The sequence below is a fragment of the Hemicordylus capensis genome, chromosome 2, assembly GCF_027244095.1.
Source record: "Hemicordylus capensis ecotype Gifberg chromosome 2, rHemCap1.1.pri, whole genome shotgun sequence".
Taxonomy (NCBI): domain Eukaryota; kingdom Metazoa; phylum Chordata; class Lepidosauria; order Squamata; family Cordylidae; genus Hemicordylus; species Hemicordylus capensis.
This window is the reverse complement of record NC_069658.1, coordinates 394102305-394123515: the sequence shown is the minus strand read 5'-3', so window position 1 is coordinate 394123515 and position 21211 is coordinate 394102305. Positions and strand designations below refer to the sequence as shown.

The 21211-nt window shown below is 48.8% G+C and overlaps 1 protein-coding gene across 7 annotated transcripts in view; it reads right to left on the bottom strand.

The window, feature by feature from the left end:
- CASKIN2 (CASK interacting protein 2) overlaps positions 1-21211 on the bottom strand; it is a 157222-nt gene that overhangs the window by 4273 nt on the left and 131738 nt on the right. For 4 of the 7 annotated variants that reach the window (XM_053302901.1, XM_053302900.1, XM_053302906.1 and 1 more), the window contains 13 exons: positions 20792-20900; positions 18637-18745; positions 17583-17677; positions 16300-16417; positions 15708-15911; positions 14397-14518; positions 12846-12927; positions 11587-11681; positions 9962-10072; positions 9522-9623; positions 8491-8629; positions 1701-3890; positions 148-478 (listed from right to left, as the gene is read on the bottom strand). In XM_053302901.1, the coding sequence (XP_053158876.1) occupies positions 148-478; positions 1701-3890; positions 8491-8629; positions 9522-9623; positions 9962-10072; positions 11587-11681; positions 12846-12927; positions 14397-14518; positions 15708-15911; positions 16300-16417; positions 17583-17677; positions 18637-18745; positions 20792-20900 (3807 nt within the window). The remainder of the gene's footprint in view (positions 1-147; positions 479-1700; positions 3891-8490; positions 8630-9521; positions 9624-9961; positions 10073-11586; positions 11682-12845; positions 12928-14396; positions 14519-15707; positions 15912-16299; positions 16418-17582; positions 17678-18636; positions 18746-20791; positions 20901-21211) is intronic. The other 3 variants (XM_053302902.1, XM_053302904.1, XM_053302905.1) reach the window with 3 other exon arrangements.

Below are 21211 nucleotides of genomic sequence, written 5' to 3'. Positions count from 1 at the left end.
TGCACTCTTCATAGTGGACTATGTATTTTGTACTTGCACGTCAGTCCCAGACAACAAAATGCCTCATGAAAAGTGAGGCCCAAGGTTACCGTATTGAGGGTGAGGGCCTCTTGCTTGCCCTCTTCTCACATCCAAGCTGTAGCTCACCTGTCTGTCTCCTTGGCCGTGATTTTCTTTTCAGCAGCCTCCAAAGTGGACACCAAAGATGAGTTAGTTTGTTCCAATCTTTGCTGAGCCTGGATGATGTCTGGAGATGTGTTCAAAGGCCTCATTGAAAGCGGCACCCCAAAACTCAAGGCTGGTTTGCTGCCTAGCCCCAGTTTCATGGGGTAAGGACCTGTCACTTCTGACACCATCTCAGTGGCTGCCCAGGGGGCGACTGTGGTGCGGGAGTTCTGCAGGACTTGTTGGTAGATGGTTTTTGGCCCTGAAAATACCAGCTTGTTAGAAGCCACAGACGTGTGCTTGGCTGAGGGGTCTGAAAGGAGAAATCAGTACTTAGTGTCCTACCAGATACTAGGCAGCATGCCATCTACCACACAATAGTTAAGCAACAAGCTGAGCTCAATGGCCAACTTTGCCCCATGTCCATCTGGTGCAATCTGGCCACATGATACAGCTCATTAATCTATCAGGGCTACCATACACACTCATAGAAATAGAAGACAAAATTAGAGCTGGGCGACTTCCTCAAGACCGCATTGGACTGGCTCAGAAAATAAGCCAAGCCACTTAGAAAGAAGCTGCCCATCCAGCCCTTGATTCCCCAAACTCACTCCCTCCTCCATTCCTTTAAACCACCCTAACCACTGATTGCAGCCAAACTAGTGGGCTCTAGCCACACTGAGAGCAAAGCAGAGGGGTCTGTGTCTCACTCCCTTTCTTCTCCAGCCTGGAGCTGACACACTAAATATTTCCCTCTTGGAAAATGTAGTTTTCCAAAGAGCTACTGACCTTGAGCTTTGCTAGCATTTCTAGACTAAATTACAAAGATCCACCTTCTGCAGGCTGGAGTGGTTGGTGATGGCCAGTTGGCCGTGTTTGATCTTGCCTTTACTAGCAGTGTGTTTGGGATACAGTCAACAGTGAATCCTAAGTGCATTATCGCTCTTCTTATTCCATACCTAGTCTGCAGTCATGTTTGGGATTTTGGCATTTTAGCCTTCTCCTTCCAGTTTGTGATTCTTCTGTCTCAAGTGTTAACTACTTAGTGATAACTGAGCTGCATAAATAATCTGGTACAGACATACTGGACCTTTGAGATTTCTTTTTAACCCTACAGGGTTGAAGAGCGGGGGTGAGCTACCTTTAAAAAGTTTCCCACAACTTTATTCCTGCTGGGAGAAACTAGGCTTCAAATACAGGCCAGATTTTTCCCATTAGAGGCTGAAAATGGGATGGAGTTGATTGCTTGACTGATCGCAGGGAAGCATCTTCTAGTCACCACCTCCTATTCTTGACACTGTCCCTTGGCCTGCTGGGGCTGTGGAAAGCACTTGCACTTTGAGACTAGAATGGCCTAGCAAATGGTGGCTGAAAAGTCCTCACTGCTCACCCCATCATAGGATGGGGCTGGGTCTCAGTGGGAGAGCATCTACTTTGCATGCAGAAAGTTCACAGGTTCACTCCTTGGCATCGCCAGGTAGGGCTGGGAGAGACTCCTACTAGGCAACTGGCCAAACTACAGCTTTGAACATTACCTGTCCCTGGGGCTGGTGTTCTCAGCTGGACCAATCCTCCATGCCTCTCCATCTGCAGTGGCATTGGGCTGGTTGGTTTCAGAGAGATGGGGGGCTTCTTGATCCCTCTTTCCAGACACAGGATGCTTTTCTCTATCTCTGCAATCTGGAGTTCCATGCTGTTCTCATCGAAAGCATCTCCAGTGGACTGCGGCTCCATCACGTGCAGCGATGGTCCACCGATGCTGACTGTCTGAGCCTGGGCGTATTGCGGAGCTGGGGTTGTCACAGCTGGGCTGGGGGCAGCCACCCCAAAAGCCTTCAGAACGTTCTGGAGGGGCTCCCTCTCTTTGCACCTAGGCCTCCGTTTGACCGTGTCAGATTCGGTCAGGTTGAACTCCAACACTGGGGTTTCTTTTGCTGGGCCCCCTTGTTGCTCTTCCTTGCTAGACTGAGTTTGGGCGGAATCGGAGTCTGCCAGGGCAGCATCTGCCTTGTGCTGCCCAACAGGCTTTGGTCGCTGTTTGATGGTCAGGTTGCCTTCTTCTGCAAAAGGAATGCACTCACTGGAGCTGTTCTGGGAAGAGCCGGGTGACTTGGTACCATTGTCTTTCCCTGTTGGTGCCTCTTCCTCGGTGTCTGATCGGACATCCTCATGGCTGTGCCGCAAAGCCTCCGTCATGGTCACTGCAGGTTCACTGAATGTTCGTCTTCTGGGAGTGCTGCTTTCGAAGACCTGGCTTCTGCCATTGCTAATGAGCTCGGCCCTGCTGGCTTCTTCTTGAGCAGAATTGTGTAGGCCTGCTGGGCCGGGCCCTTCCTGACCACAGCCCAGGGGCTTTGGGGACTGAAGAAGCTTGGCTGGGCTTCCATCCGCCACAGGCCCCTCAAGCATAGCTGCCACACTTCTCCCAGGGCAACTCCTCTCATGAGCGGTCTCTCCTCCATCTTGGGAAGGGATGGGCCCTTTCTGTTGTTCTAGGCCCTGCTCAAATTCTGCATCCACAGCCTGTGCACTGGAGACTGAGCTGAGGCGTTTGGGAGGAGGGGGCGGAGGGCCTTTCCTCCTAGAACGGATGGCAAAAGACTGGCTGCGCAGGACCTTAGTGTCCGGTGGGGGCTGCGTGCGTGGGGCCTGGCTCCGGCCCGTCCGCCTGGTTAGGGTAGCATAAGATCCCACTGAGCTAGCGGGTAGCTCCTCTTCCTCCGCCTCCCCATCTGACAGAGCATAGCGGTTCAGGCTGTGTGAGCGTTTCTTGTGCTTAAAGCCCTCGCCATTGTGCTGCTCCCTGGAACTGGAGGAAGCCCCAGGCTTCGGGGGCACACGTGGTGGCTCAACAGGGCCACAGTGGGAATGGAGATAGGAGAAAGCTTTCTGGGCTGTTGACTGCAGGATGGTCCTCTCGGGACTGAACCGAGCTGGGCCTTTGGTCTGCTCAGACACAGGAGGAGAGTGTGATGGCTGGGACTTCAGTGACACGTGAGGATACATGAAGACGTATGGGGCAGTCCCCTTGCTGGCTGTGTGGGGTGATGTGCAGGGGGACGTGGCTGGTAATGGGTTCGGTGGCTCAGATGGAGCTGTGTGGGGAAGGAAATCCCCTTTCAGAGTACTTGGTCTCTGGTACTGATCCATCCCCTCTGGCAGATTTCTCTCCCTCAAGGGACTTCCTGCACAACCGCTGGAGTAGCCGTTGACTCCATCTGGGCCACTGAGCTGTGGCCCAGATTTTCCATAGTTGTCCGGACTGGGTTGGCCAGTCTGGGGAATGGCTGAGTTTTCTGTGAGGTGAGGCTGGGCGCAAGGGCCACTACTCCCACTGCTGCTTTCACCACTGCCCAAGCTCTCCTGAGAGTGACTGGAGGTCGTGCTTTGGGACAGCATGTTCTCCTGAGAGTGCCCCGACCCCCTGGAGCGCACCCCAATGCTCTCTTGGCTTCGCGACATGCCCTGTGTGTTCTTGATGGTCAGTGTCTCCTGGCAGCTGTTGGACATGGCCGTCTGGAGCTCATAACTCAACTCACTGTCTTGGAAGGTGGTCATCTTGGGGGTGTGAGGAGAGTGACACTCTCCATTCTCAAGAGACTCAATCGTGACAATGTCCAGGGCACCAGGGATCTTGCGTCTTAGAGTGCTGCTGTCAGCCTGACTGAGGCTCTTACGAAGGTCAGTCAGCTTCTTGACAGCCAGCATGATCTTCTTCTGGTGGCCTGCAGGTGGCAGAAGAGAAGCAAAAAATTATGCCAGCGATTGTGAAAATCCATCCCTCTCCCTCCCTTCCCCCCCAACCCTGGCCCCCCAGGTCTTAATGTCTCAACAATTGTCATCTTTTGAAGTCTGAGCATGTGTAAGTCCAGGCAATCACACACTCACACTGGGCTAAATGCATATGTCCTCTTTCTCTTATACAGGATCAGCCAGAGCAGACATAGGTACAGCCCTATGTCTTGTAACCAGGAAACCTGTGCAAACTGCAACTATGAAAGTTCAGCTTGCTGAAGTGATTCTGGTTACTGAATTTGGGTTTAGGAAAGAATCATTGTGTGTGAGAGCCCCTGGTGGCGCAGTGGTAAAAAAACTGCCGCCCTGTAAACAGAAGGTTACAAGTTCAATCCTGACCAGGGGCTCAAGGTTGACTCAGCCTTCCATCCTTCCGAGGTCGGTAAAATGAGTACCCAGAATGTTGGGGGGCAATATGCTAAATCACTGTAAACCGCTTAGAGAGCTCCGGCTATAGAGCGGTATATAAATGTAAGTGCTATTGCTATTGCTAAATGTCCCGTCAGGGGCCCAGTCACTTGCGTAAAGACTTTTGTTTCGTGATGTTCATGAAGAACTGAGTGAGAGAGATGTCCTGCAAAGAGTTGTTTTTGCATCTTCACACAAATTTATTTTGATCTTTAAGGCACGACAGAGACCAAAAACTATGAGGTGGAACCATGGTCCGCCAGTACCATTTTCTGGGCATAATTCTCCAGGAAAGAGCAGAGTCACCCTAATACCACTGCTTAACTGGGCAAAGAGGCACCTTTTAAAGTGGTGGTTTTCTTATATTTATCATATTTATATTCTGCCTATATAACTGAAATAAGAAACACTAGCTTACACTCAGTATACCTAGGATGTTGCGAAAGCTTCTGTAAACATTTAAGCGTATGTTAAGACAACCTACTTTTGTAACCCTACTAAGTTTCTTAACTGTAATTAAAAGCTGAGAGAGCCTCAGATGGAAGCAGTCTGTAATAATGGAAAAAAACCTGGTTTTTTTAGTTCTTTTCTTTTTACAAGGCTCTCCGAGTTGGTTTTTAACTCAGGAGAAGGGGCGGGGGGCAAAGGGGTTTTTTTCCCCTGGTGCAAGCACATCCTCAAACATTCAGCAGCTATCAGTTTTCTCACCATGTGTAGGCTTGCACATGGAAGATTTTTGTACTTGTCCAAAAGCCAAATTAAGAGAGGTTTTCCCCCACTGGGTTATCCCACCCCAAGCCCAGAGAGTTTCTGTAGGCCAAAGGGGTTGTAGTGGCAGCATTTTGAACCTACCAATAATACAGAATAGTTTTAGGAGAAACTTAGCCAGGCAGCTCAGCAGGGATGATCCAGCATTTCTTTCCCTCATGTGAGCTTGCTCTGAGACAAAGGCTTTAATTTGCTACATGCCTGTTACGTGTTTCTCTAGGCAGTGTACACAATTTAAAATAACAAATATAAAGAGAGTAAAAACAACTTAAAGGAATAAAAAGTTAACTATTTCATAGGACAAAAACAAACAGTTTAGCAGGTGGGAAGCAACTGTCTTTATTCAACCCCAGCATAGCATCTCGCCAGTGGCTGTTCCTGGTGTCTCCCTTGTGCTTTCTTTTAGGTTGTGTGATCCCCTTTGGGACACAGAACCCTTTGCTATGTAAATCACACTGAAAAATTTGGTTGAAAAGTGGAAAATATTCTTAAGGATAATTTTGGCACTCATAAGCTTTGTGCTACTGCTTTTTTTCTATTTCGTCTACAGAACTTGAATTGCATTTGCTGAGATACTGGACAATAGTGAGTGAAGGGGTGCATGCGTGAAACAGGAGAGAGAGGAGTGACAGGAACATGGGAGGAGGAAGACACCAGACGGTCTGTTTTGTTGGTTTGGAGTGAAGGTCTTGGGAACAGCTACTAGTTGTGTGCCCCTGATTGCTTCTAAGCGTGGCTGATGGCAGATAGAGCCAGTTGGCACATCTGGACAAAGAAAGTTCATGGCTGGGCTGTCTTCTTTGGTGCCAAAACGGGCAACCAATTACCCTGGGAATTTGGTTCAAAGCCAAATACCACACTAATTATTGCTTCTAAAGAAGGGGGCAAGATTTCCCCTCCTCCTCTGCTCCCCCCCCACTTTGAAAGGGTGCCTTTGGCAATGAGCCAGTCTGAAGTTGGTGGGGAGGCCTAGCTGGCTGACATGGGAACAAGTATTTTCTCCTCAGAGAAAAAGGCCCTAGAAGAAGGTGGGAAGGATGTGCTCGGGGAATGATGGATTCTGCAGCCCCAGGTTATAAAAATAATGTAGCTAGGGGAGAACCTAGGAGCAAAGGAAACTGCCATATCAGACCATTGGTCTCTCTAGCTCAGTATTGTCTTCACAGACTGGCAGCAGCTTCTCCAAGGTTGCAGGCAGGAGTCACTCTCAGCCCTATCTTGGAGAAGCCAGGGAGGGAACTTGGAACCTAGATCCTCTTCCCAGAGCAGCTCCATCCCCTGAGGGGAATATCTTACAGTGCTCATACATCAAGTCTCCCATTCATATGCAACCAGGGCAAACCCTGCTTAGCTAAGGGGACAAGTCATGCTTGCTGCCACAAGACCAGCTCTCCTCTCCTTTGCCCCTCTCCCCCACGGCCCCTTGCATGCAACAGCCATGCCCCCTGCATGTGACTTCATGTATAGGGACCACCCAGAAGGGCCCGCCTACATTAATTTCCTGGGAGGTTGGGAGTGAGGGAAAGAATGGAAGCACCCGATGGGCAAGGAAGCCAGCTTGCCCCTTGCCCCTTGCCCCTCCCTATTTTCTTCAATCTCTCCCCCACTGGCCCTTCCGGGTGTGCTGGCCACACCCCTGCGTGTGATGTCACACACAGTGGGCCTGGCCAACACCCGGAAAGGCCAGCCTGGACCTCAATTTCTTAGCTGACTTCCTTGCTGGGCTGGATGTTTTGTTCTCTCCCTTGCTCAGAGTGAGCGAGAGAATGAAGAAGATAGGGAGGGGCAAGCAGTGAGCCCCTGTGCAGCCCAGCTTTTGTGGAGAGCAGGATCAAGCTGCATCTTACACCCCTGCAACAGACACAGAATAATTCTTGAAGCAGAGCAAGGCGAGCAGGCTCCTTGTCGTAAATCCAGTGCTGCCTTCCTAGCAAGGGGCAGGGAGCTTTACTGCTCTTGTGAGAGGAGGAACCACTAGAGAAGCGGCAGTCACTAGTGGGGTGATCATCTGAGCAACTAGATGCTTGTAAGCAGGCTTGTATTTGGCAGGCTTGTATTTGTATTTGTAACTAACCAATAGGAGGCGCTGTGGCTAAGCTAGCGGAGACACCTTTTTAGCAAATAGGTGATTTTGGGTTTGACTCCCAGTCGTGCCTTGGCAGCTAGCTTTTGGGAGGAGCTATAGCTCAGTAGTAGAGCAGATGCTTACATGCAAAACGTCCTCTGTTCAATTCCTGGCATCTTCACCTAGGGCTAGCAATGATCCTCATCTTCTGAAAACCTGGAGAGCTGCTGCCAGTCTGTATAGACAATACTGACCTTGATGGACCAATGATCCGATTCAGCAGGAAGCAGCTTCAAGTGTTGGGGGCCTATGAACACATTCAGTTCATGCTGCCTCCTTCATGGGCTAGTCCAGATGGCTTTCATTTGAGGATGTGCTTCAGGGATTCCAAATGCTAGAGGAACAAGGATACTTGCCTTTCTCTAGCCATGGTCCTAGAGCATGGGGAGCTGTGGGTTGGCCACATCCTAGAACAGTGTAGTTGAAAATCTCCTCCCCTAAAGGAACCCTTCCTCCATCAGCTACAGATTAGAATCCCTCTGTCTTGCAAAAGATTGTGGGCAACATTCTATGCTGGGTTTCCTGTTTTGTGCCAGGCACCAGCAAAGCTTGCTGGGCCTTGCGGCCACCCTGGACAAACTGAGGACACCCTAGAATATGTCCAGCATTCCACCGTGGCTGTGCATTGCCAGGGGAAACTGGGAGGATGGACAAGCTATCTTTTGAGCACCCTAGGAAAAGGCAGGGGCCCATCTTTGCTGCTTGTTGCTGGGCCCACTCCAACCTTGCGACACCCCTGCCGGCATATCTGTCTTGTGGATTTTCTGGAAGCATCTTGTTAGCCACAGTGGGAAGAAGGATGCTGGCCTAGATAGACCTTTGGTCTGATGCAGCACAGTTCCTTTTAGATTTTTCATATATTTGCTAGCCTGTCTTTATGGTGTCACAGGAACTGTTGTTTTTACTGTAAGAGATGAGCATGACCACACCTTGGAAACTTGCCCTACATTACAGCACTTTCTCAGAGTCGTAAAATAGCCTCTTAAAACGCTCTAAATGAGCAGCTCTCATGGTCATCCATGGATGACTCCAGGACAACTCAAAGGGCTAACCATAAATGCAGCAGCATCAGATATGAGCTGAGGTGCAAGCGGGACTATGGAGAACGGAGCTCCTTTTAGATGCAGTTTACCAGCAGCACAGATATTCATGTCAGTGTGAGATGGGCTGAAAGTGTCAGATGTCCTTAAGGCACACAGGACCACCTTGTGTCCCTCCTTTCTCCTTACCAAGCTTGTTGATGCCAATCTCCTGCAGGTCCTCCCACGTCAGATCTGTCACAATGGTAATGGAGTCGTAACCATTGCTCACTAGCTTCTTGTGGTATTGGGGGAGTCCGATGGCACTCAGCCACTCCGTCAGGTCATCCTGGAACACAGCACGACGATAATGAGCCCTTCACTGCCCAAAACTCGACTGCCTTCCAAAGTCTCTGCAGTCTAGGACTAAGAGGTTTTCTCAGCAGGTCCCAGACTCTACAGAAGTAAGAGTGATCCAGTGCCAGAAAGGAAGACGTGGTTTCTAAATGCCGCTTAAAATGCCCACCTTTTGTTATTAAAGTGAGCCACTGTACTGTAGTGGTTAGAATGTTGGACTCTGGCCAGGAAAACCTGGGTTCAAATCCTGATTCAGTTGCAGAGCTAACTCTGTGATCTTGGGCCAGCAAGTCACCAGTGTCTCTCTCAACCTAACCTACCACCCCAGCGTGTTATAAAAGGGGGGGGGCAGATACGTCACCCTGAGCTCCCTAGAGGAGCAGTGGGATAAAAATGAACACAATAATGGTAACTTTTAAAAGCCCAAACTAGGAAAGCGTCAGAGCCATCACAGTGACATCCAAAAGATGCTCTGTCTTGTGAAATCTGGAATGAGTGGGTGAAACCTGGGCAGTGAGTCTGCGAGCAGGGCTTGGTGTGTGACGTTCTATTGCTAATAATAAATTATATAGCACCTTTTAAAAGTTTAAAGGGCATCATAACAACCCTCTGTGGTATGCCGTTTTACCGATGGGACTTCTCGACTTGGCCAAGGCAATACAGTACACCTCTGGCAAAGTGCTTGAATCCAGGTTTCCCCAAGACAAATTCTGCAACCAAAGGGCTTCACTGGCTTCAATTTGCAGCCATTCCTCTGCCTGCTCAAGAACCCTGCAACCCATCACATGGCCCTGACTGCCATAGCACTGCAGGCTGGATCCTGCTTTTGAATGGCAGGGAGGCAGCTAATCTGCAGCTTCATGGCTCTTGTTATCCATACTCACAGGGATGTAACTGGGAAGCCACTCGGCAATGCTGAGCTGACCAATCTCAGTGGAGATTTTCTTCCTGTGGCCTGGCTTGGTCACCCCGATGGCTGTGAGATCCTGGAACAAACAATGGCATGGGCCTTTCCATTAATAATTCCTCCTCCTCCTCCTCCTCCTCCTCCTCCACCACCACCACCACCACCACCACCACCACCACCACCACCACCACCAGGCAAATGTACTAAGCAGTCTAGCATGGGGAACCTGGGCAAGTTCTAGGAGAGCACCCATGGGAAAAGAGAGGCAAGATCTCTGATACCAAGAGAAGATGGCGTGGATGGGTGATTGCTGAGAAACGAAATGTGGGCTGCTGCTGCTGCTGCTCCTCCTCCTCCTTTCTAGCTGCTCCTAGAGCTGCTCCTTTGGGTTGGCCCACTCTGCTTTTCCTGCCTTACCTCTGGAGTCATGCGGCTGATAGTTGGCACGTCGTAGCCTGCATTCAGGAAATTGGTTGTGTAGCCCTCCAGCTGGAATTCACACAGCCAGTTGTAAATGGCTTCAGCATCCTGGGGAAGGGAGACAGACAGGTGCTGACCATGAGGAATGGAGAGGGAGGGGCCATCAGGTTCCTGCCATCACTTCACAGAGACAGCGGTGGAGCACCCGAGCACCTTACTTATTCCATATCGGCATCCTGTATCATCATTTTAGTGGGATAAATGCAAATAGGGTTCCTGGGAAGATTGATTCTGTTTCCCTGTGGAGATACATCCTGGGCCTATAGCCTGGTGTCAATGTGGAATCTGTTCTTTATTTGGGGCCTGTTGATTCCATCTCATACTTGATCCCATAGCAATCCCCTCTTTAACCCTATGGTGCTATTCAAAGCTGCCCTAACCCAGCCTCATGGCAGCTTGCATTTATTTGGCTCTCTGTGAGCACTGAGCTTATGGGAATCAATCATACTACCAAACATACATTTAATGTTTGCTTCTTAGCAATCTTTGCAACAGCCTTGTAAGGCAGACCAGTATTATTTATTTATTTATTATTTATAAAAAAATAAATTATTTATTTAAAAAATTATTGTGCAGTGAACATTTTAAATATGACCTAAACCAGGGCTGCACAACTTTGGCCCTACTGGAGATCCAGGGGTTCCCAACCTTTGGTGCTCAAATATTGTTAAGACTATAGCTTCCATTGTGGCTGGGGATGATGGGAGTTGTAGTTCAACAACACCCAGGGATTCAAAGTTGGGAGTCCCTGGATTAAGTTAACCATTTTGCTGTAAGCTAACTAAAGTAGGCTAGCACATGTTGTGACCCACAAAGCAAAATGTCCGCACCAGCCATGGCATGACTTTTTTTAATTTTTGAAGTGGCAGGTGGGCAGGAAGCTGAATGAGCTCCTCCTGGGCCTCTTTCAGTGGCTGGTGTGCTGTGCTTAGCTGGTGGGGGTGGGTGGGTTTGCAAACTGTATAGGCTTGGGTTGAAGTGTAAGCTTTTTAGTATGTACAATTGAACACTCAGGCTATTTAATAGATAGGCTGCATTCACACAATCATGGCAATCCTGGTTAAAGTGTTAACCAGGATCGCTGAGCCATACAGAAATGAGTGTGAGAATCACACTCTCATGAGTGTGAGAATTTCCAGACAATAGATAACCAGGACCAGATCTTTAACCTCTTAACTCTTTAATCAGAATTGCCATGATTGTATGAAAACAGCCATAATAATGTTTCTCTTATCTACCTATATGAAATTTAGAAATCAAATCAAAATCAAAATCAAATCAAATCAGAAGTATGCAGTGAACACAGTTCAGCACAAGTGAGATCCTGTGCTTGAAATAAATGAAAATTAGTCTCTTTCCTTTATTTCAACAGGCTAAAGTGAGACCAATGCTGCGCTGGATTGGAGCCAGGCTGTTTTATACCAGTGTCATCAGAATGGATTAAAAACAAACAAACAAACATACATACATACATACATGTGGGATGGTCTGATGACAGAATTTTTATTTTTTTAAACCATTACTTGATCACTGGCTTGAGCATTCCCAGCAGATTCCAATACCTTTCCCTCCAGGAGTTGCTCTGGGCGTAGGTACTGATGGGAGAAGATCCTGTCCTTGGTGTTGCAGTTGGAGAGGTTCTGGGGTCCCAGGGTCCCTGCAAGGAGTGAGAAGAGAGTCAGAGCAGACCCTGGAGTCTTGGGACAGAAGCAACTCAGGAGCAGTGTTCCAGTAGCAGGGTTAGGGGAATGGAGAACTTCACTTTTGGTGCCCACATCTTTAGCTACTGATTTTTGAGGGTTATGGGGGGACATGATTTTGTTAAACTAATGAAAGTCCCCCCACACACACCATTTCCCCATTAATTTGAACACTGGCACCACTGGCCAGGAAGCCCTGTTGCCGCAACCCCTTCATTTGTTCCACTTGGGGGTTTGTGTGTGAACCGCAAGAAACCAGCAGGATCGAAACAAATGAAGGCTGTGAAGTGGAAGCAGAGAACAGCTTCACAGCTGAGCCAAAATATGGACTCTTAATTTCTGTTCTGCCCCTTCTCAAGAACACCAGGGCTGATACTAACAGTTTAAGAGAAAACAAACAAAACAAATACCCAATTAATACATAAATGAACAGCCCTGCCAGTTTCACCATGCTGTTGGATGTTTTATTGCTCGTCCTAAAGATATCCAGGCTATTACAGACATCTCTGGCCAACCGCGGGCTTGCTTCCCAATCACAGTTTTGAGTATCCGTGACCAGGAAATTGTGGCAGGTCTCACCAACTGTGACCTGAGTATCTGTGCTTTGATGAGATTTTTTGGCAATCTTTGTTTTCTTTTTTGAGGGGGGGGTTGTGATTTTGGGGGGTCGGGGGGTCCTTTCAGGGGTCCCCACTCCTCTTATTCACTCCTGGTGATTGGGGGGGGGATTCCCCCGCCCTCCTATTTTTGATTTTATTTTTCGGTCTTTTTGCAACCGCAATTCCCCTAACCCGCTGTTTGCCATTGATTTTAAATGGCTCATCTACTGTGAATTTGCAGCAGCAAGTTTTTCCCGGAATGAAACCTCGCGGTTGGCTGTACTCTGATGGATCTCTAGGAAATGGCAGTTCCCAACTGTGAGGCAGAAACCAAGAAACCTCCCTCTCCAAGAAACCCTTGCTGTTTGAAATTATTAGGACATAGTCCCTCACACGAATAGCTAATCCCTCCAGAATCGCACCACTGTAAGGGAGTTCTCATTTTGAAATTTGCCCCACTTTCTTTGCGACATGTTCTTCCCCCCTCACCAACACTCTCACCACTGCAGTCTCTCCTCTTACCTATCATGGGGTTTGTCTGGCCATTATGAGAATTGGAACCCAAGAGATGTGGTTGCAGATCCTCACCACCAGCTGAAAGTGGCTGCATAAGAAGGAAATGGAGACTTGAAAAGGCCTGGAAGTCTGTATCTGAGAACCATGGATTTGGTGCAATGGGATTTCTCCTTACATGCAACCTTTAGCATGCAGCAATAGCAAAGCGCTTGTTTACATTTGTGGCTAAATCTTGGCTGACTGAATTGCACCCAGCTGCTTGTGATGCTTGATACCTACCTCAGCACCACTGAGACGCAAATTAAGTCCTGCTACCCAAATAACTGAGTTCTAGGCACATGGAAGGTCAGGCCACTTCTAGTATTCCTGGATGCTAGGGCCAAACTACACATTATGTGCAAGATGTGTGATTGCCTCTTCTGACATATTTTTCTTATTCTAAAAGCTGCCATATGGTGGAGGGTGGAGATCAGGGCCACAATACATACGGAGGCAGGTAACTAGACCCTCCCTCTCGTCCCCTGATGCAAATCCCCTGCCACACACCAAAAGGGCAGAAAACACCATGGAGGGCAGAAAATGTGCCTCTACGGCCAATAGCAGCTTGGGTTCGGGGTGTGATTTTCAGTATAAGTGAAAGAATTAAACACCCTATCCCCTTCCTCAAAAGCATGCAGTCATCTGTCCTGTGTTCCATCTCTTGACTGGCTACTTTTAGGACAAGACAAGGTCATCAGGAGATCTGATTGCAGATCACCCACATCATGTGTTAGCAGAAGGGTTGTTCTTTGAATCTCTTCTCAGTGAAGGAGCACAATGAATCTAGGGGTTCCAGGTCATGTGCTGGAGGTGCATTATGTTAAAGGCCAGTGTAAGAAAAGTTGGGAGCCGGGGGAGAAACAGTGGAACAGCTATTGCCTCCACACTCAGAAGGGGAGCAAGGTTACTTCCCTAACCCATTATGCATAGAATAAATACAGTTCTTTTATCTCTGAATGGACCTGAATGGACCACTGGAGTGAGCCCCGAGATCTATGTTCTCCAGTCTGAGTGAAGATAAGGAGTTCTTCCAGGAAAGAACATGCAGCTGTAAAACATGTACTGGTGGCCACAACCAGTAAGGGATAAAAGAGTAACTAGATATGGAGCCCCAGGATCTTTTTCCCTATGGGGAGGAAAGCAATGGATGGCAGGAAAGGGACTGGATTGGAAAAAATGCCATTCAGGGTAAGGGTTAAGTACCCCTGTCACTACTCCAATCAGATTTGCAGTCCCCTCACCAACAGCTGCATTTCACATTTTTAAAGACCTTGGAAGACTTTGCCCCTGCCATATCTAGTCTGGCTCAAAGTGGTGCATTGTCTCTAACAATTTGCTTCCTCAACTTTTTTTTTTTTTGGCACCATCTTCTTCACATTTTTTGGGCCTAGATGGAACGCCATCCATCTAGAGGTAAACAGGCCATGTTGAAGAACTTGAGTATGTGTCTTGGGAATAGAAGTTAGATCTTAAGGAATGTCGCCTTGGAGTGTGGGGAGGGAAGCTGAGTCTCCTTACCTTCACATTCTCAATGAGGATCCCAGTGGTTTGCCCATTGGTGCCCTCGGTGCTCTGCCCACTGCCAGCACTCCGGATGCTGCCAATGCTGCCCTCGCTGCCCACACTGTTCCTATCACCTGCTGAAAAGAGAGAGATTTCGACATGAGGCTATGGTGGGGGTGATATTGGGGAGAAGCCCATGGAGCACAAGGCAAGCAGGCAGAGTCCAAAGTGGGAGGCATCTCCTGACAATAACAGTCCGTGTGGCTAAAGGCATGGCCTATGTTCAAAGGGTGTCCCTGCAGGCTTTGCCAGAGAGTCCCGGATAGGCTTCCCTTGGTGCCAAGAGGAAGTCAGTCAATTGCCTCTGGTGCAGAAATTCAGCTGTGGGGCTTTCCCCTGGCAGTACCATTCAGTTACTGCAATCCCACCATCCAATACCAATGGATAAGGTTGAAAATCATCTGGCTTTTAAGAAGCATCCAGCAGCAGTTCCTCTCGCACAAAACTGACAGGCAGCAGAGACAGATGAGCCAGAAAGGAGAAGTGGGGGGGTGGGGGGTACACAGCACCAGACGGTAGGCAGGTAGGTTTGCATGCAGAAAGGCATGTGTGCAGCAAGGAGTGTGTCTCAGAGGCAGATGGAGATGGATAACCCATGGCAGGGATGTGCATATAGCATTCGGGAGTGTGAATTTTGGCTGAGAATGAATGTCTGGGGGAGGTGTGCTCCTACAGACAGGAATGATAACCTACATTAAATACACATGTGAAAGGAAAGGATGACTTGGGTGAAAAGTGCACTACTTGGCATATTGATGGCAGGTGAGCACATGCAGGGCTGGAAGTGTTCACAGGTGTCTACTGTAGGTTATGTACTCATGCAGGTAGGTATTGTATGTGGGCGGTGGGGTGTGTGTATATGTATGTATGTATGTATGTAGTACTGTGTGACAGTAGTGCACAGATACATGGCTAAGTCAAGTATACATCATTGAAAACTATGCATTTGCCCCAGGAGAGTAGGGGTATATTTTGGACATATCAGTGCTATGTGACTTTTGGAGAGAAGGAAGACATATTAATGGGGTGGGGGCATGGCGTGTGTGTGCGTGCGTGCACCTGCACACATATAATTAGAGGCATATCTTTGAGTAATGGATCATAGTCATGGTAGCCCATATACCTGCAATCCCTGAAACCACATCCACCTTCCTCTGCTGCTTCCCTCCTCTTCCTCTGCCCGCCCTAGAGTCTGCCCTCACTCCTTTCCCAGGCAGCATGACGGGAGGAAGTGCTTGCCCAGCCCAGCCCAGTAGTGCCCCTGACCTGGGCTTTCGGGTGCTGGGGCCGTCCTGGTCAGGGTGAGGTGGCCACAGGCTGCGGGAAGGCCAAGGGGTGCCTGCGGCGAAGCAGGTGGAGAAGCATCTGTATGTGGCTGCAGCCCACCGTGAGGGGCGGCAGTGGCAACCTGCTGGCCCTTGGCAAGGCTCTGGCGCTGGTGTGAGGGCACCATGCGGGGAAGAGTCATGCCTGCACGTAGAGACAAAACACGCAGGTCAGAACAGAGCGTGCGTGAAGGGGAGGGAGAAGTCCTCTCACCGACAAAAAGCGTTGTGGGAAGAGTACTGAAGAAAGCCATCCTGCCCTGGATTGTGACATGGGAGGAAGGGATGCCATATGCCTCCGTTCATGTGAATGCAGCCACGCAGCAACCAAAGGCAGGAAGGGCCTGGCCATGAGTTGCAAAGGAAGGCTTAGGAAGGGGAAAGTCTGGGATAGGGATTCTTCTTGCAGGGAGGAGGAGAAGGCACTGAACCAACGGGATGGACTGGGAAATGGAGTCACAGATGTCCTTGCCCCCTCTCGGATCGCGTCCTTGGCCTCCCAGAAAGCCTCCCAGTTGTGCCCTTAGGCCAACCTGTCCGCTTGCTGATGACTTCTACGATGGAGGGAGGGAAGTAGCCGACACGGTCAGTGCCCTTCTGGGAGTCATGGATATGGCCCTTCCAGCGCCCATCAGCATGCTGCTCCAGGACCTGGCAAAAGAAAGTAGTTTCCACAATCGGTAGGACAAGACAGGTAGCAGGTATCCAAGAAATGCTCATCAGGTTCCTCTTTAAAAAGGAATAAAGATCTTACAGTATCCTTGGTTAAGTTGCTCGCTTTAGTTAGTTAGGGCACTGCCCTCAGGATCCAGCTTAAACACGCTCCACTGGATTTCTTCCAGTAAACTTGTTCTCTGTGTCTCTCCCCCCACCCACCATTTCAAAATATCACACTAGCCCTCTTTTCTTTATTTAAACTAAGCAAAGTAACTCCAGGCGATCCAACCATTCCTTGTATGCTAGAAAACACCATGCTAGAAAAATTAAAATCCTGCAACCTGCATAAATTATGCAATTGAGTATGTCCAAATACTCTTTTCATTTTGAATATTTTATTCTGCAACTTCTACTCCTTTTTAAGAACAACAGTGGGGAATGACAAGAGGTTATACAGAACAATGAAGTGCGTCTCCCTCCCCTCTGATTCTGGGGCACTGGAAATCTCATCCAGCCATCTCTCTGGCTCCTGAATGTTAGCAGGCCCACACACTTCCAAGCCTATCTTTAAGCTTGGAAGTCTTTTTTCATCTTTTAAGCCTGGAGAAGAGAGCTGGTCTTGTGGTAGCAAGCATGACTTGTCCCCATAGCTAAGCAGGGTCTGCCCTGGTTGCATTTGAATGGGAGACCACATGTGAGCACTGTAAGATATTCCCCTCAGGGGATGGAGCCGCTCTGGGAAGAGCAGAAGGTTTCAAGTTCCCTCCCTGGCTTCTCCAAGATAGGGCTGAGAGAGATTCCTGCCTGCAACCTTGGAGAAGCTGCTGCCAGTCTGTGAAGACAATACTGAGCTAGACAGACCAATGGTCTTACTCAGTATATGGCAGCTTCCTATGTTGTTCCTAAGGTACAAGGGCTAGAGCCTTGCTTGTTTTGAAAACTCAAGAGTCTCTGCTGAATTCAACACTCATTCCCACATTCTATACTTTTTCTGTGCTCCTGCAGAATTGTGGCAACACACAGCACAGCCCTGTTCTCATGGCAGATCTCCTCAATCCACTATTATTCCTGTAATTGCATTAATCTTCTCTGTTGGGAGTGCTGCATCAGGCAAGTTCCAGCTAATCAGCAGTTTATATAGCTTCAGCTAATCGCTCACCGTGATGACATCTCCAGCACGGATGTTGAGAGCTGTTGGGTCGTGGAGGTTCCAAAAATCCTTCAAAGCTCGGACTTTCAGGATTCCTGATGCCTCTGAAGACAAAGGTAAGAAGGAAGAGAGAAGGTAGGGGGGATAGAGGAGGCAAGACACAGGGAGGGAAATTAGCAAGAAGGAAAAGAGGGTAATGTTACTCGCTGTGCACTTAATGCCTCCTAAGCCCACTGCCTGCACATGCTCGTCTGTGGCAGCCAGCCTGTCCTCTCACCCCCAGCATCCCAAGGTGGGCTTGTTCTGATTGGGCTGCTTCACTGAGGGTGGTGGGGCTGAAAGCCTGAGCAGCAGAGGCTTCCACTCTCCCTATCTGCCAGCAACAGTCCCCTGTTTTCTGAGATCTGTCCCTAGAAATCATTGTCCCTATTTTGTCTCTTTGGGATGCCTTCATTTTTTTAACCTGAGTTGCTGGAGTTGTCCTTCTTCAGGATTCAGCTCGCCCTCCAGTGTCTCTAGAAATGAAATCTCCACATCGGTGAGTGGAGGCATTGTGTCTCCACTGCACTCACATCTAGGTGGGTGCACAACACTGAGGCACAATGCAGTGTGCAGCAGAATACAGTGGCTGGAATCCAGCAATGCCTAGTAGTGGGTTGTGATGGGGCTTAGAAAGTAATCCTCAGTATGAGAATTGGATTTTGCAAGTGTATCCCTATTTTCATCTGTGAAACAATGGAGGTTAAGGGCTTGGCTCCAATGCTTTAGTAATCAAAAATCACATGGTCTGCATGCAACTTATTACCTGCTTTCTATTTGTGCCATGCTTATAGTCAGAATTGTATGCCACACCATTCAAGTGGCTTGGCTACATCCCCTACACATCCACAGGCATGTCCTCACTTTCACTGGTGAAATGTTGGAGGGTATGGAGTAGCTACCATTACTGTCCCAACACTCTTAAGAGATGTCACTACTAACAACTCACACTTTTCACCAAAGCATTGTTCTGCTGACCACTGACACGGGGTCAAGTGGAGCCTATAGTTGTTGGCCTGCTCACCTCGTAGTAGCTGCTTAATGTCCTTGCTGGCGTGTGAAGTGGTGAACTGGTTCACAATATCCAGGGCTGTCTGATTGTAGGTATTGCGAATGTTGACGTCGATGCCGCCCTATCCACAGAGAGAAAGTTAATGGTGGGTCTGGGTGGGGGGCAGCTCCTTGGTGTAGATACTCTTGTCCTGAGCTGGGTTTCACAGTGTGAGTGCACGGCTCTGCTAGAACCAATGCTGGGTCGCTACTACTTGTGCAGTCAGGGCCATCTCCTAGATCACAACCCTTGGTAGAAAAAAGTGACCTAGTCTCCAGGAGGTTGCTTTCAAACCATCTGGGCAAGGCAGAACTGAATGGAAAGTGAAAGTGGGTTAGGACAGTCGTGGAAGAGAGAGGGGTGCCGTGGGCTTTGACCTGCAAGGCCTTGGCTTCAAAACCTTGTTCAGAACTCACTAGGCGGCCTTGGGTTCGCCACATTTTCTCAACTTCCCACAAGAATATCACTAGTCTCCATCCTAGGGCGATTATAGAGCTGAATAAAATAAGGGTGGTAAAGCACTGCCAATATACAAGTGCTAAACAAGTTGTTCTAGTGAGCACTAGTCTACCTGCATTCCTTTCACTATCCCTACAACTGGGCTACATTAGGTCCAAATCGGTGAGGCAATTCACAAGTTAGCCCACTTGCACCTCCAACATTCATGCGTCCCCCATCTTGAACTGGGATGGATAACATCATCATCACACCATGACGCTTTTCTCGCGAGCAGCCAAGACCAGGCTAGGGCAGCGAAGCCTGGGCCTGGCTGCCTGTGAGAACCGGCAGGAGCCAAGTGGCTCCTGCTGGCGCTGCAGCAGCAAACTCACCTTGTGCTTGTGTGCGAGCTGGAGCTGGAGCTGGAACAGGAGTGGGCTCCTTGCTGTTGCCGGGGGGATCCTCGTATTGTGGAACTTCCGGGGGCTGGCACCACACGTCCCGACCTCCGCGCTGCCTGGGGCAGCAGCAGACTGTCTGGGCGTGTGGTCCGTGTGACCTGACCCACCCAGACCCGGCAGCCAGATTGTCTGCAGGGAAGGCGAGCTTCTGCTGCCTTCCCCGCTGCCTGCCCTCAAGCTCTCTCATGCAATCATGAGAAAGGGTGCTATGTGTTTGAGACATCCCTACAACTGTATCAAATTTGGTCCAAATCAGTTCCCACATGTACTTCAAACATTCATGTGTCCACCATCTTGCGTTGGGGTAGATGGCATCATCACAAATCATACGCTTTGAGGTGACCTGTGTGTTACTCACTACAACTGTACTAAATTTGGTTCCAATTGGTCAGGTGGTCCACAAGTTAGCTTACTTGCGCCTCAAATGTTTATGCGTCCACCATCTTGAATTGGGGTGGATGACATCATCACAAACTACATCGTTGAGGTGTCCCTACAACTGTACCTGATTTAGTTCATACTGGTCTAGGCATTGAGAAGTTGATGGAGGACACACACACACACATGGACATACACACTCATAAGCCTACTGGGTAGTAGGCTAAAAACTGATTTTAAAAACTGCTGTCCCCTAGATCTCCTTTGTGGCATGGCTTGTGGTGACTTCCTGCATACTAGACTTGAAACAGGGATTGGACCTGGTAGCCTCTAGGGCACCCAGCTAAAGGACACACAATTCTCTCTGCCCACAACTCTCCCCTGTGTGAAGCAGCACAACTCTTGTGCTCCTACTCCACATAAATCCTTCAAGGACTGACCCACGGAGGGTATATTTTTTAAAAATTTATTGTTAGATTTATATATCACCTTTCATTAAAAACAATCACAAGGCGGTTTCTTCTTCTCTGTGGGATTGCATGCTTGTCTACCTATGCTCTGAGGTTCTCCAAGGCCAAGGGCTTTTGGTCACCAAGCAAAAATTTCTGATTGGTGCCACCATGGTGTAGTGGTTAGAGTGTTGGACTAGGACCAAGAAGACCAGAGTCTTCTCACTCGTTCCATGATGAAACTTACTAGGTGACTCTGAGTCAGTAACTTCCCTCTCAGCCTAATCTACTTCACACGGTTGTGGTGAGGATAAACATAACCATTTTTGCCACTCTGGGCTCCTTGGAGGAAGAGCAGGATATAAATAAATACATAACTTTCTGCCTTTGACTGCAGCTCACCTGTAGTAGCAGGCGTACCACCTCAGTCTTCCCATACAATGCTGCCTCATGCAAGGCAGTGCCTGTCTTGGTTTGTTTGTTGATCTCAATTCCAGCTTTCAGAAGCTGCCTGTGAGGGATAAAATGTACGTGCTGAGTCCCAGCAACCAAAAGATGCCACAAATTATTACAGCTTGGATACCCACATCCTGATGCCTACTCTGTAGCAGCTGGGAAGTTAGGAAGGGAAAGGAGGACGGCAGGCAAGTGGAGGAAATGATTACAAACATTATCTATGTTCCAAGAAGGATTAAGTGGCAGCACATTGTGGGTGTATTTGTTCAAAACTGTAATGCGAATTCTGCAGACCTCTCAGCAGCATTTGATACCATCAGCCACGGTATCCTCCTGAACAGCCTCTCGGGGATGGGGATTGTGGGA